At 39.1% G+C, this 14,897-nt stretch overlaps 1 protein-coding gene across 6 annotated transcripts in view; it reads right to left on the reverse strand.

Annotated features, from left to right (window-relative positions):
* kmt2e (lysine (K)-specific methyltransferase 2E) overlaps positions 1 to 14,897 on the reverse strand; it is a 45,891-nt gene that overhangs the window by 6,527 nt on the left and 24,467 nt on the right. For 3 of the 6 annotated variants that reach the window (XM_067392219.1, XM_067392220.1, XM_067392221.1), the window contains exons 3-15: positions 14,190 to 14,301; positions 13,780 to 14,039; positions 8,981 to 9,120; positions 8,022 to 8,200; positions 7,274 to 7,312; positions 6,965 to 7,165; positions 6,733 to 6,863; positions 6,417 to 6,644; positions 5,883 to 6,135; positions 4,925 to 5,023; positions 1,894 to 1,965; positions 1,261 to 1,440; positions 8 to 334 (exon numbers count right to left, since the gene is read on the reverse strand). In XM_067392219.1, the coding sequence (XP_067248320.1) occupies positions 8 to 334; positions 1,261 to 1,440; positions 1,894 to 1,965; positions 4,925 to 5,023; positions 5,883 to 6,135; positions 6,417 to 6,644; positions 6,733 to 6,863; positions 6,965 to 7,165; positions 7,274 to 7,312; positions 8,022 to 8,200; positions 8,981 to 9,120; positions 13,780 to 14,039; positions 14,190 to 14,301 (2,221 nt within the window). The remainder of the gene's footprint in view (positions 1 to 7; positions 335 to 1,260; positions 1,441 to 1,893; positions 1,966 to 4,924; positions 5,024 to 5,882; positions 6,136 to 6,416; positions 6,645 to 6,732; positions 6,864 to 6,964; positions 7,166 to 7,273; positions 7,313 to 8,021; positions 8,201 to 8,980; positions 9,121 to 13,779; positions 14,040 to 14,189; positions 14,302 to 14,897) is intronic. The other 3 variants (XM_067392223.1, XM_067392222.1, XM_067392224.1) reach the window with 3 other exon arrangements.

The following is a 14,897-nucleotide window of genomic DNA, read 5'->3' on the forward strand; positions in this document are numbered from 1 at the left end:
ATTATACCTTTTTAGTTTTGGGGTACTTCGGTCCACTGCGGCATGCTGGGGCGGGTGAGCAGCTGTGTGGTGGGCTGGTGTCAGGTGCATGTGATGGGGGAGCTTCAGCCTCAGGGGCAGAGGGAGTCTCTCCATCATGAGTTTCTGTTGTTAAGTGCTCTAAAGCATCACCAGGGGAACTAGGTGGCAAGTCGGAGCAGGTGCTGATCGTGCGTGCTCGTCGCCTCTGCTGTCCGATGTGAGTGCGGTTCCGCGAGAAGCTTTTCCTCTGTTTATTACGGCTCACCTTTGCTGGCTTCAGACCAGGCTCCTCCTTTACTACCTCTAGCATGGGCTAAAGGTCAAAACAATAAACGATTGTTTGAATGTTTACAATTAGGAATAAACACACTTACAAAACATACTTTTCAGTTTGGGGTAAGATTTTTTTTTAAAAGAAATAAAATGCTGTTCTTTTAAACTTTCTATACATCAAAAAGTTCCTGAAAGAATGTATGGAAAATCGTGGTACACCTGTTTTAAGGTCAAATAAATGAATATAACATTAAAAGTTCAAAGTTCATTTCAGGTCAAATATGATCAAAAATAGTTCAGCAAGTCAGTAACTGCTATGTTCGTCTGTGACTCAACAGCCATGGTTCCACTGTCGGGCCTAAAGTGGGTGTGCTAGCGTGTGCCAGGGCCAGTCGCGTTTCCACTGTCACTTGCGGGGCTTGATTGGGCCTCATCGGGGCTTCCTCTGGGCCAACGGCTGAGGTTTTTTGGCCCACCAAATACCTTGGTCCAAAGCGGGCCAGCTTGAGCTTGAGGAGTGGTTACGAACAAAGGTAGAGTTTATCCAAGTGTGGAGATGGCAGCGCCGCAGATGATTTATATACCAGCTAACATCAGCATTAAAGACCTTTAAAACCATTTTAGCCTAAAACTCACTTTCAGACAGCAGTGAGTGTTTGAAAACTTCTGTTTGTGATCCGCTGTGGATACAGATCACTGTATAAGTCTGAAATGGGTTTGTGTGGGTTTGTGTGACATTGTTCTAGAGGTGTGTTACGTGCGGGTTTTAGTGAACTGCTTCGGAGAATCTGGCTCGACGGTGGAAACGCAGCGTGGTTTTAGCCCAGCCCACTGAAAGCCCTGGTTCGCACTGGCCCGACAGTGGAAAAGCAGCCAGACAGTCAAGCTAGTCATATTCAGTTGAACAAGAAAACACGCAAGCATTGCTAAATCAGTGGTGTGTGTGCATCATTGAAGGTTACATACTTGTAAGATGGCAGGAGATTCAGCCTCAGGTGTAGCAGGGGGCTCTTCTTTAATATCGCTGCGTCCACCAACTTCCCCTTTTGTGCCGATCCTCTCTAACGCTTGCTCCCTCCTCTTTTCTCTCTTCTCCATACGAGCAAACGCCTGCAGAATGGCCTCCATCTTCCTCTCTTCACGTGTCTACATGATTGACAAACAGAAAGAAAGAAGGAAAGAAGACAACAAAGAAAGGCTGAGTCTATTTTCTGGTTGACAGTTGGGAACCCAGCTAGCCACTTAGTGCAATCAGCAGGCCATAGCCAGCAGCAAAGGTGGGAAAAGAGAGAAATGGGACACTTCTCTTCTAGTCAAGAGGAAACATAAGACACCCCCAAGGTGTGAGAGGTGGCATGTATGTGTGTGAGACAGTTTCTGTACTCTCTCATGTCCTACCAAAAAGAGCGGCAACAAATATCACACGAGGGTGTCTTGAAGTGGGCCATGTTGAGTGACTGAGGGTTGCATGCCTGGACTTCAGTCTCAGCATGGGGTCAGTGAGCACAGGACAGTGGGGTTAGTGTGTGGGTTCTCCTGTACAGTATCAGGCAGGGGAGTGGGTTGGGGGTTGTTCAGGATATGAAGGGGTAGGTTTACCTCCTTGTTTCTCAGAGCTCTGCAGCAGGAAGCCCCTGCGCTGTGACGATGGGACTCCTCTGCCGGGCTGCCCTGAATGGTGCCGAAAGAGACAGCCATCAGGGTTTAAACACACACAGGCCTCCAGCTCGCTCACACCCCCATGCACACACTCATACGTATCAGCCTAGTACTTATTGTATGGGTAGTGTGGTTGGGGTTTAGAGCTTCAGGCATACCACTGAAAGGTTGCCGGTTCTGGGCTGGAAGAATTGACAACGCTCTAATTTTTAAACAACAATCACTAACGTCTGAAACAAAAAAACAACAACAACAATGTGGTCTGTTGGATGTGTCCGCTGCAATATACATTCTGTTGAGCTACTCAAGCAAACTCTTAAATAAAATAATTTTATTTACAGATATTCCTGAACAATGCATTTCCATGATTGCTTCAAGACTATTCCAGTCAATTGTTATAATTATATAAGGATTTTTAACAGGACAGTTGATTTAACACACTAATTTATTTAATTAGTTATGGGGGAAAAAATTACATGTTAAAATTATTAACGGTTATTATTAATTAATTATTAATCTGACATTTCATACAGTTGGTTACGAACATGAAGCAGGGCAATAGCTCGCTTTGTGACGTAGCCTATAGAATGTGGTTATTATGCCCCTAAAATTCAAGATATTGGGGCAAAAATGACCTTTATGAATTGTCTCATATTTATATCATATGATGTAGTTAAGCAATATCACACAAGTTTTTGTTCCGAATAGCACAAGTTCAAATATGATACTGATTTTTTACAACACTTCAATAAGTTAGTTAATATTGTGATATATTTTAGACACAACAGTCAGTTTTTGTTACCAATAAGGCCATAGCAGAACGATTGTGAGTCTCCAAGCAACACAGCGGTGTTTGTGAATGAATTCGCAATTTAAATGAATCGGGGATCCAATGATTCAATGGCCCTTCTCAAAAGCATCACAAGCTAAGTTGATCGTAGAGACCATTGTTGGCAATAGTTCTACGATCTACTTAATCTTACAATGCTTTTGGAAAAATGCAGCCCAGAGCCATTTACTTCATTCCTGAATGAATCAACCATTTGAATGTATCAAATAAATGAATGACTCAATCATTTAGACATTAACCGCCACCTACTCAAATTTTTAGTTTCTTAGAGGATTATTCAATAAAATAAAATAAAAAATAAAAAAAAAATAGATTTCATATTCCATATGAATTAAAAAGAAAAAACATTAAAAAGGTATAGTTGACTCATCATTTACTCACCCTCATGACTGTTGTAGCCTAAAATGTTAAGTGTAATAAATTCTATGTTGAATCGAATATAATATTTCTTTATAAAGCTAGTTTTTGTAATGTTTATTTGATGTTTTTCTAATTGAACACAATAATGACTTTAAATGATCTTTTGGGGGGTAATTTCGCAGCCAAATTTGATGTGTGATTAATTTGCAATTAAGTATATTAATTAATTTCCACATTGTGTAAAGAATTAGATTAAAAATTGTATTCTCCTGACAGCCCTAATTTTTCATTTTAAAAATCACAATTGCACTCACAAAGAGTTACATAAATGCACTGAATTAAATTAATTGATTTAAAGCATGCAAAATTGCACATAAAACTGGTTAATAAAAAGAAAAAAACTTGTTTGTGAGCATGTTATGAGTATTGTTGTCATTTGCTTCATTGTTCGAATAAAGTCAGTGAAATCGTTGCCAGTTCTGGGAGAGGTTCTCAAAAATTGCCTTTGAATTGCTCATTTGTTCTCTTTTGCAGCAGAGAAAATGAAGGGAAAGCTTAGGGAATTTCCACAAATACTGCACAAGTCTGATACCTCGCTATTAATTTTTCTAGACAACATAACGTTGTTTACAGCCGTTAGCTATTTTCTGCATTTTTATGTTAATAGCATTTCAGGATTGGTTGTCAGTTTTATTTTCCTGAACATTCCAGCAGTTGCTGCCAACTTCTCAATGTTCAGAGCCTAATTTTCACACATTTTCCCATCTCCCTTTAACCATTCACGGCAAGCAAACAACAGAGCACTACACACAGTAATGGCCACACCAAAACATTCACATAAAACATGTACATGTTAAGTGAGAGAGTTACTAGACTCTCTATGGTTGATCACAAGCTACTACGTAACCAAAGCTATTACACAACCAGACAGCTCCATGCACATAGGTCTGTGCATCAACAGGGTTAAAATTAAGTTTCATTATGTAAAACAATTCCCTGTTGGGATTTTGCAACTTTACACTTCGCTTTTCAATTGGTCAAGAGTGTGACTTTGTAATTTATACCCAAACATATTAAAGTTTTTTGTTCAGGATTGTTGAAATTTGGTAGGAAACAGTTTTGAATAGATTGATTGCACATAAATGGTAGTAAACATGCTTGACAATGGAAAGAGCTTTTAACATAAAAAATTAGACTAATGAAGACTAAAAATATATATATGGGAATACCACAAAATTAGGTTCTATGTTAACATGTAAATTAAAACACTGTACTCCTAATGACATGCCCTGTGCTAAAGTAATTTCAGAAGTTCAAACTCGCCGATATTTCATTTAAGCGTGATCTCTCACTACTAACATGGTCTTGACATTTAGTCAGAAGACAGAAATTACTGCAGAAGAAATACACAGTCTAGTTCTTAACGTTCCATCAGGGAAACCATAGATGCTCCATAAAAGATGAAGTATGAAAAAGAAAAGACAAAGCAACAAGGATGAGTGCACTCGTGTTACCCTCCAGGAGGTTAAACTACACAGCGACAGGAACAGAGAAGCGGTGGCGGCAGCAGCAATATTAGCAGGTTTAGAGGGGGTGGAGGGGGAAGAAAGGAATGGTGGAGCATTCTGGGAGCTGCCCAAATCACCACACACCGGGAGTCAGAACGAGGAGGGGGAAAAAAGACAGGGGGTGGGGGGGGCAGTAGCATTTCCATGGCGACCGTGATTGCCATAGCGGTCGTTTTCCCCTGGACGCACTTACCATCTTCCTCCTCCTTTCTGCAATCTGCTCCTCTGACTCCATCTCTACTTCATTGCTAACGGAGGTTTTCTCTTCTAGATCCTCTATTAACTCAGGATCCTGTAAGAGGGGGAGAGGGGCCTTTATCATCGCCTGGCTATAGACCAGGAGAGGAGCATTAGAGAGGGAGAGAAAGTGTGGGAAGGGTCGATTCGTGCCCAAAGTGTGGCCGAGATCTTGGGTCAGGAAGACCAGATTGTTTTTATGGGAATCTGTGCATCAACTAAACAGATCAGAGCAGATTTCCTATTCTAACTGTGCCAGTGTTGCTGATAACTCTTCCAGGATGCCCTGAAATTACGAGCACCAGGATGGCAAGGAGTTACGAGTGTGGATTTTTTCACGCTTTCACAGTGTGGCAAACAAGAAAGATTTAATATTCTGCCATCCGCCACCATTGAAATACAGAAACATAAGAGTAAAACAATGAGGAAATGTGTTTTCTGGTGATCAGACACTGTAGTTAAGGCCAGAAAGGAGATGTGGATGAGTAAACAGACCATTAGAATGTCTGAAAATATCCAAAGAAAGAATCATGCACAGATTAATACACACGGATAATATTTGCATGCAAACGTAAAGGGTTTTTTGACCTTTATAGATGATGGGACCCCCCCACCCAGACTCTCAGCCAACCCAGGGACGCCGAATATATATTATATATTTTAATTTTTATATTATATATATATAAAAAAAAGCTAGATGTTCTCTGTTACACTTGATAATAAGTTCATAAAAAAACATTAATATTATTTAATCCTTCTCAGATTATTAGTTTAAAAGTATAATGAAAATGTCAAATTTTTCTCTTAGGACCTCCTGCAGTACCTTTTATGAATGAAGACATGTGTGTGAGGTGGTGATTTTCTTTTCAACTTTTGAGGATAGGTATGGTATTGATTTCACAGGTCTATCATACCTGATTGTTAGATATGGAGAGCCGGAGAGGAGAGAGTTTTCTCTGTTTGGCGTCATTGAGCGTTTTCCCCTTGGGCCCATCACAGTCCATGGTGAGGTTCTGGTTCTGTCCGCTCTCGTCCCGTGGCGGCTCTTTGTCCTTGCGGCCACGCCGTCGTGTGCTAGAGCCCAGATTCTCTGTGGGTTCCAAGTTATGCTTGAGCACAGGGCATTCCTGATTGCCTTTCACACACGCACAGTCCACCTTATATTTACTAAACAAGAAATGGAAAAAAGAAACAGAGAGAAAAGTGTGAACAGTCAGTTTTAAATAATGTTTGATGCTTTGCCACAGTGGACCAATCAGAATCAAGAACCACTTTTCCACCGTCAAGCCAAATCGTTCTAAAAACAGTAAGGCCGTTCTTCTGGGTTGGATCAGCATGGAATGGAGCGGTTAATCAGCGAGAGCGGTTTGACCCGATGGTGGAAAAGCAGGTAGAAGTGTCATCACATGAGATAATGAGTGATGCTCAGCCATGGCGCGTGTGCTTACCAGCTGCCGTAGTCATAATCAAAGCCAATGGTAATCTCACTCCCCTTGGAGATGGACCTCAGAGAGTAAATGTATAAATGCAGCATGCCCTCTTCGATCACGTGCCGCACCTCAGCATTGGGTGTGCAAGAGCGACGGATGAATCGGGCCTCATTCCCAAAGCTCCGTGCGTCCACGCACATTTCCAAACCGTCAAACTTAGAGTAGAACAATACAAAAGGATATGGCCTGCAAAAAAAAACAACAACATTATAAACAAAAATACACAGCAGAATGCAAAATAGACTTTCAGAAGCACAACATGGCCTTTCAATACCTCTTAAAAAAGTAACCATTGGCCTCAAACTGCTGTCGTAGCATGACCTTCCCCCTGTACTCAATTATGAGCGAATCGGCAGCCAAGTCCCGCACAGCCTTCAGAATGCGCTTGTTCTTCTGTACGTGACTCTGGGAGGAAAACGTCACAGGGAGTTTTGTTGTAGACACACAACGCACCAAAAAAACTGACCAATATTGTGGTGGAATTTGTATATGTGACTATTTAATACCTCTACAGGTGGTTTGAAGGCTGCGGTGTGTGTATTGTAGGCTAGCGTTTTGCCATCTCGGGCTTCTTTGACTCTTAGCAGTATCTGCACTTCTTCACTGTACTGGTTACTGCTGGCTTCCTCATAGCGCTCCATCCACGACTTCATCTTATTCTCCCAAAGAGAGGGAGGATCTGTCGGCTCACACTCTGGAGCTGAGCCCTGAAGACGCACATATGCACAAGATGGTAAACATGCAGCTTAAGCATCTGTAACACACATTTGAATAGTTATATGAGAGCTGCATTTTGACAGCACTAAAGTACCCACCTTCACTCTAGATGATTTTCTAGAGCCTTCACGGAATGACTGAAAGAAAAATACAAGACTTTATCAGACTTGAATGTTTTAAAACAAATTATATTAAATGATATTCAGTTAGATATAGATACAGGACAGGGCTTAATTTTACATATTTAAAATTGGCTACCATTAAAAAGTTTGGGGTCAAGAAGATTTTTTTGTTTTTTATAAAATTTAAAGAAAAAGGAAACAAAATAAATTAATCTAAAGTGACAGTAAAGACATTTATAATGCTACAAAAAAATGCTGTTTGTTTAAACTTTGTATTCATCAAAAAAATCTTGAATAAAAAAAAAAAAAAATCAGTTTCCATTAAGCAGCAGCACAACTGTTTTAACACTGATAAGAAGAAATGTTTCTTGAACAGCAAATCAGCATATTAGAATGATGTGACACTGAAGACTGCAGTAATGATGCTGAAAATTCAGCTTTGCCATCACAGGAATACATTACATTTTAAAATATATCAAAATATAAAAGTTATTTACATTTGTAATAATTTTTCATATTTTTTTGTGTTTTTGATCAAATAAATACTGACGGTGAAACTTCAAAAACATTTTCAAAAAAAAGAAAATAAAAATCTCACCGACCCCAAATAGTCGGTACATATAGAGTTTGTACACTTCTCACTAGAGATCCTTATAAGACCATTAAAATTTAAATTACACATTTTCATGTTAATGCTAAGAAGTGTTGGTTGTGTGATTCAGACCTTCTTGGCCCTGGCTGTAGCCGGGGGATCCTTTTCTCCGCTCTTCTTTCGTTTCTTATCAGCCTGTTTGTTGCCGAGACGTGCTGTTGTGAGCGTTATGCTGGTGGGGGTGTGCTGAAACGCTGTGTACAGCTCTAGTGGAACCTCATCCCCACTTTCTGTAGCACTGGTGTCCCCGTCTGCAACAATGACACAAAGTACATGAGCTTGTATACCAAATCCAACCCCTAAACCATCACAGTACCACTGACAATTAACCCTCAAAATTAAGTATAAAATAATGCTAGTTTGACCTAGTGCTGGGTCGTATGATCAAAAAACTATCATAAGATTCTGGCAGTTTGACGGTATATCACATTTTTTTTCTTCTTTTTTTTCCTTCACTGGACCTTTATTGTGGCTTATTTTACTGTCAGAAGTACAGAGAATATAAAATCCTTGTAAGGATAAATACAAATTTACTTTAAAAAGAATTGGTGGTAATCAAATTCAATTATGAAACTACCAATTTAGTATGGATGTATTTGAAAACTACATATTGTTTGCAAAATTGAACCCAGCACTAGACTGACCACTATTGTCCTTGAAAAAGAGTTTGACACGTTAAACTGCAGTTGTAATGCCCAACCATCTCCAGCAGGTGGCATTAGAGTTGGAGAGCTTAGATATTTTCAACCTAAGGATCTTTCTAGTAATTACTGACAACACTACAGGAGAGCTTCTTATAGAATTGACTGTAAAGATTTTAGGAGGGTCAGGTTTAAATTTCATGTTATACAAAAGCTCATGTGATCATGTATACATATTAAGTCATCAGACTCTAAAGATGCTTATCTGGAGCTCGACTGTGGGAAAAAGCAGTAGTGGCATTGTTTCTGTGGGAGAGGTTGAAAATGTCTATAGGCGTGTTTGTTTATGCACATGCATGGAGAGAAAAAGAAGAAGAAAAAAAAACTCACCAGACATGTTCTCTCTCTTCCTGGTTTGCAGTAGGATGGCGTGCTCTCGGTCCAGGGTGCGTGGCTGACAGCGCTCACACAGGTAGGTCTCGGGAATGTGCTGCCGGTCGATCCCCATGCAGTCTATGTGCTGCCACACACTAATACACAAAGCCAAAGAGAGATGCGGATGAGAAGTTTCTCTTTTGGTATTATCTGACTGTGAACAAAGTGACTGACAGATCTTACTATCTAAACATTCAATCAACTGTCTAAACTTGTATCAACAATAGTTTTCATCTACACTCAGAATTACCAGCACTCCTGTTGACAGCACTAATCTCAAACAAAGAATGTGATCTTATAATCTCAGCAAACATTAATTTCACTGTTTAGAGAGCGGAAAACAGGCAACGCTGCATAAGACGATCTTAGTATTTCAAAAGAATAAAGCTACAAAACCAAAATAGATTTTCAAGAGCCTTTTTTCAAACCTTGTATAAAACACAGCCTACTGTCCAATTATGTTAAATACTTGACAAAACAAAGACTTTTTATATAGAAAGACTGTGCAATCATATTACTTATGAATGGGAGAAAGCCACTGCGTCACTGCAGCTGCCGAAGCTCCGGTTGTTATAGAAACAGTCAACGCGCACATAGGACTGCACATACGCATTGGCTGGTCTAGCCTGACAATTAAGCCTTTTTAACACTATTTGAGCATAAGAAACATTTATGAGAGAGTTCATGTCAGATTTTGTTGCTAATGTGAAATATGTTATTTAACTGTAGGTACAGCATGCAATTTTTTAGACTTCAAGATTCCCCTTGTTCAAGTAGATAGGACTTGGTCTTGGATGCCTGAAATAAATGCCCAGAAGCGTTGCATATATGGCCGCCGAGTGAACAAACTTTCCTTGTAAGGGACTTTGCACAAAATTAAATATCTAAACAATTATGGATATTACTCAAAATCAACATCAAGAGAGAAAACAAGAAAATAACGTACACAAATCACAACACGAATGCTTTGCTGAAATGCATTTAAAATAAGGACTGGTCACTATGATCGATTATAGAGCTTTCTACTAGGAAGGCACCGATGCCACTTTTTCCAGAATGAGGCAGATGCTGATACCTGTATTTTCATTTCTTTTGTAATTTTTTAAAATATTTTAGGTAGAGAAACCAAAAGAATGTGAATCATATACGTTGAATTAATTTGTTTAGCAAATATATTATTTATCTTTCATTTAACAGCACAGCGCATATATTTAGAGCTGCTTCAGCAGGGCTCAATGCTAAGGATTTTTTTTTTCTACTGGCCTGGGCAGCGTTTCCCAACAGCATCATAAGCCTAAGATGATCATAGAACCATTGCCACCAATGGAGCTCCGATCAACTTGGGCTTACAATCCTTTTGGGAAACGATACCCTGGTTGGGTCAGTGGTTAAAATACCAGTGAAATATCACAACTCTCTATTAAAATTTTGATATTACAGCAAAAACTACTATCCTAATTAATGTAAATTTTAACATTGTTAAAGACAAGCAAACAGTAATAAAATAAGAACAAATAATCAAATTACAAATAGCTCAAATAAATACAATAGAACAAAGATACAAATGAAATAAACCGTGCTATAGGTTTTCAGGAGGGTCTAAGGCCACGTACACACTGAGTTTCAGGAGTGACAACCACATTTAAATGCGGGAGTCAATCCCCTAAATTATCATTACATGGGTGTACGGAACGTGACGAAAATGCAATGATTGACAGTTTGGAAACCTTAGCAATGTTCTGCCATCTCTCGTGTTTGGCATCCGTTATTGTGACCAAAGTAATATTATAGTGACAAAATACTGGTTATTTTCAGCAATTTAACAAAACATAGTTGATGGAGGCGTCATGTTTTGTTTATGCTTGTACAGCCTGTTTCACACAGGTCGCACTCTTTCTGTGTTGCCATGATCACTCATAAGCGTTTTTTGGGCTTGTTGTTTTACGCTCGTCTCTTAAAGTGAACAAGTTTTACGGAGTTATTCATGTTCAGCATAAATCATTTGGATTTATTTAAGTTTATTATGGGCTTGTTCTCGTTTGCTGATTTTTTTAGCAAGATTTGGAAACACGAATGAGTCAAGCCCCGTTGCTTTCCCTGTGATTCACCGTGCATACAAAGACAGACACATCTCTGATGCACGTTAAAAACGTAAACTAGTTGTTCAGTTCGGTTCCGTACATACTGCATAGAGTTTCTGTAAATGTGGTTGTCATTACCTGTATTTTTTGGGAGTTAATTCGGTTGTAAAATGCAATTGTCACTCCCGTATTTTACTGAACTGTGTACAGAACGCAATTGTCCCTTCAGAGTTTGAATGACAAGCAATCTAACCAATCATAACACAGAATCTGCCATTTTGTGCAACAAAGCAGCCAGGAGTTAGAAGATTAACCTCGGTGGACTTGAACTTGAAAAATGGTGTGTATTTACGTCTTTCCGCGTTTGAAACAATGAGGCATGACAGTGCCATGGCTTGTCGGACAGAGCAAGAGTAACTAAGGGGGGGCGGGTCTTTGCGAAGGGTCAATTAAGCACTAAAGGGTGAAATGACAACTGAATTTAGCTGCAGTGAGTGTGTGGCCTAAAAGTAGTTTTCAGGTACAGAATTTGAATAATCAAATGTAAAATAACAATGCACATAATCTTCACTGTATAAATTAAATATAGATGAATCTTTATTAAACTTACAAAAGTCATTCAGTCAAAAGTAGTGAGTGATTTCTTTGTCCTTTGTTGTTTGATTAACATTAAAAACAGCAGCAGGTTTATTAAGCTGCTGTCCCTTTAAGACCGAAAGCACGAAACTAACATACTGTTACACATGCGTTTTGTTTACATTCACTTAAGACATTAAAAAACTATGTTTACTAGGATACTCGCAAAGACGGGTGTTTTTACATAATTTTATGTGAATTCGTTAGTTCAAGTGCAAGATGGCAGAAGTGGCGCTCTCTCTTTTCACCATCAGTTATAGTAATATGTATTTGTATTTATTATTCATAAAGCACATTTCAATACAACCGAAATTGTCCAAAGTGCTGTACATTAAAATTGGTAAAAAACAAGGCACAATTAATATAAAGCATACAAAACATAAAATACATAAACAACTAGGGATCAATCACCCGACAATTTAAAAGCCATATTAAGTAGATGAGCTTTTAGCAAAGATTTAAAACTAGAAATTGTCTGAGCAGATCTAAAAGAAAGAGGCAGTGAGTTCCATAACTTCAGAGCAGTTACTGAGAAAGCCCGATCTCCTCATAGTTTTAGTTTAGATCTGGGGACCGCTAAAAGAAGTTGGTCAGAAGATCTCAGGGGCCTGTCAAAAGAATAACTGTTGACTACGGTCTCCAAATACTTTGGTGCCAGCCCATTCAGAGATTTAAAAACAAACAATAAAAGTTTATATTCAATTCGAAAATGGACCGGCAACCATTTAAGGGAAAATAAAATAGGAGTGATATGGTCATGCTTTCGGGTGCCTGTTAGCAATCTCGCCGCCGAATTTTGAACCATCTGTAGGCACGACAGGTCTTTCTGGCTAACTCCTATGTAAAGAGAATTACAATAGTCTAAACGTGAGAACACAAGAGCATGGATAACTATTTCTAAATCTCTAAAAGAAAGAAAAGGCTTCATCTTCGCAATGAGTCTAAAGTTGAAAAAACAAGATTTGACCACAGAGTTAATTTGTTTATCAAATTTAAATTCTGGGTCAACTAGTACTCCTAAATTTTTCACCACTGGTTTACTATATAAGTAGATATATTTATATGTGCCTTGCTTTACCTTCTTTGCTACTGACATCAGACCGAACTACAAACTTTCCAGCAATGTCTGTGAAAAAGGGATGCATGCTCCATAAACTCATGGGTCTGTGCCACTGCGCGCTCAATCCACTCAGAGTTTCGTTTATCAGCTTACGCACAGCAGCTATATAGGAGTAAATATTTAATTTGTTTAACTTTATATTAATTTGATACATTTATGTAGACATCCTTCTCTGATATATAATTTCTGCTCTCTGTTTGCTCTGTTGTTGGTGTTTCTTTGTCACAAGCACTGTACTGTACATCCTGTGTGATATCGGTTGTTGGTATCGGAGCGTTTTGGAGCATACTGGTATCAGTGCATCCTTACTTTCTACCATCTAGAAAACAGTTTTACAAATATCCACTATTACATTTTGCTAAAATGAAATAATGTAAATATAAAAATAAATGATTACAACATGGACATTTTTTCCCTACATCTGGGTAAAAATCTTTGCCCTTTTAAACTATTTTTTTTGACAAAATAAAGCTATCTACTACCCAGAAAAAAAAATATATATATTTTTTTTATTTATTTTTTTTTTTAATAAATATTACATTGAAAACCTTTATTATAAACACTTATTTTATTTACAATATTATAATTTATAATTTGTACCCAATTGTACTGTACATGATTTTTAATAGTAATAGTACATATGAATTAAATACATAACAGAAAAACATCAATAAAACTACATACATAATTCAAATAATATTTAAAATTATATAAATGACATCTATCCTACATTTAAAATATCTGGGACATTTTTGTCACTCTGGTATCTTCACACTCACTTTGACTGTTTAGGACCCAACGGTTGTACTGTACACGACTTTTAGACACTTCAAGCTAGATATGCAACTCACAAGGTTTTGAAACGCAGCCATGAGCATCATAATTACACATGTAGACATAGTTTGAACATGTCCTACCTGCACTTGTCACAGCAGATCATGTAGCCATCATCATGGGTGAAGCCGCAGATGCAGCGTGTGATGTCAGCACCGTAGCTGCCGTCTTCCGAGGTGCTGAGCGTGGTGCCACGCGACGCCTCGTCTTGCCCGCCGGGCACGAACAAGTTCTCGCCTGGCCGGCCCCCGGACACAAACAAACCCTCGCCCGGTCGGATCAGCACCGAGGGAGGTGGGGACGCCGGCGGGGTGGGTGGGGGTCGCGCCCCATAATTATGGTCCTGTCGAAGAGTGCAGGAGGCGGAACCATTAGAAAGTTGTTAAGCAAAAGCATGATCAGATAACACAGAAAGTAGATAAGCAAGTCAAGGCTCTAAGGGTGTGTAAGTGCAGCAAGGTGTGTGGCGTGTTTGCTGGGGGATGATACTTACGGCGTAAGGCAGACCGATGTAGCCGTGGGAGTGGTGGGAGCCACTGCTGTAAATCTGGTGAGGGTAGCTGGACTTCTCAACTACCACAGAGCTCGCCTCCACAGATTCTGGTCTACTCCATATACACAAACACACAGTGAGGGAAAAAAAAAAAAAAAGAGAGAGAGAGAGAGACCGGAATGAGGAACAAGTCTGACAAGGCGTGTGTTTTTAAAGCATACTCACAAAAAACAGGTTTGACGGCAGTGAAACAAAAAGGAAAGGAAGAACAAAGATTAACAAAGCTTGCTGGTTAGCAAGAAGAAGTTCATTCACCAACGTATCATTTTTTTTTCAGCAGTGAATGCATATTTTAGCAGGACAAAGAACATGATACACCTCAGTAGTGACCTGCTATCTGTACACACGTGTGTGTGTCCTGTCATGCCCTCAACTGGCGGGACGCAGCTTGTAGAAAGTGAAATAACAGGATCAAACGTCTCTGTAATCTCACAATTAAATCTGTCACAAACCCAAACCATATCTGTTCCACATAAACATGACCAATGAAAGGGCCCTCGCTTCCACATGTTTTTAGAAAGCGAATAAAATGAATGGAAGAAGATTTAGAGTAAAACCAGAAATGGCTGGAGCATTTAGTGTATGAAATTGGCAGCAAAGGGTCCTTTAATGCCAAGTTTTATTGGCAGAATGTGCAAAAAAAGGACA

The sequence above is a fragment of the Chanodichthys erythropterus genome, chromosome 8 (assembly GCF_024489055.1).
Source record: "Chanodichthys erythropterus isolate Z2021 chromosome 8, ASM2448905v1, whole genome shotgun sequence".
Lineage (NCBI taxonomy): Eukaryota > Metazoa > Chordata > Actinopteri > Cypriniformes > Xenocyprididae > Chanodichthys > Chanodichthys erythropterus.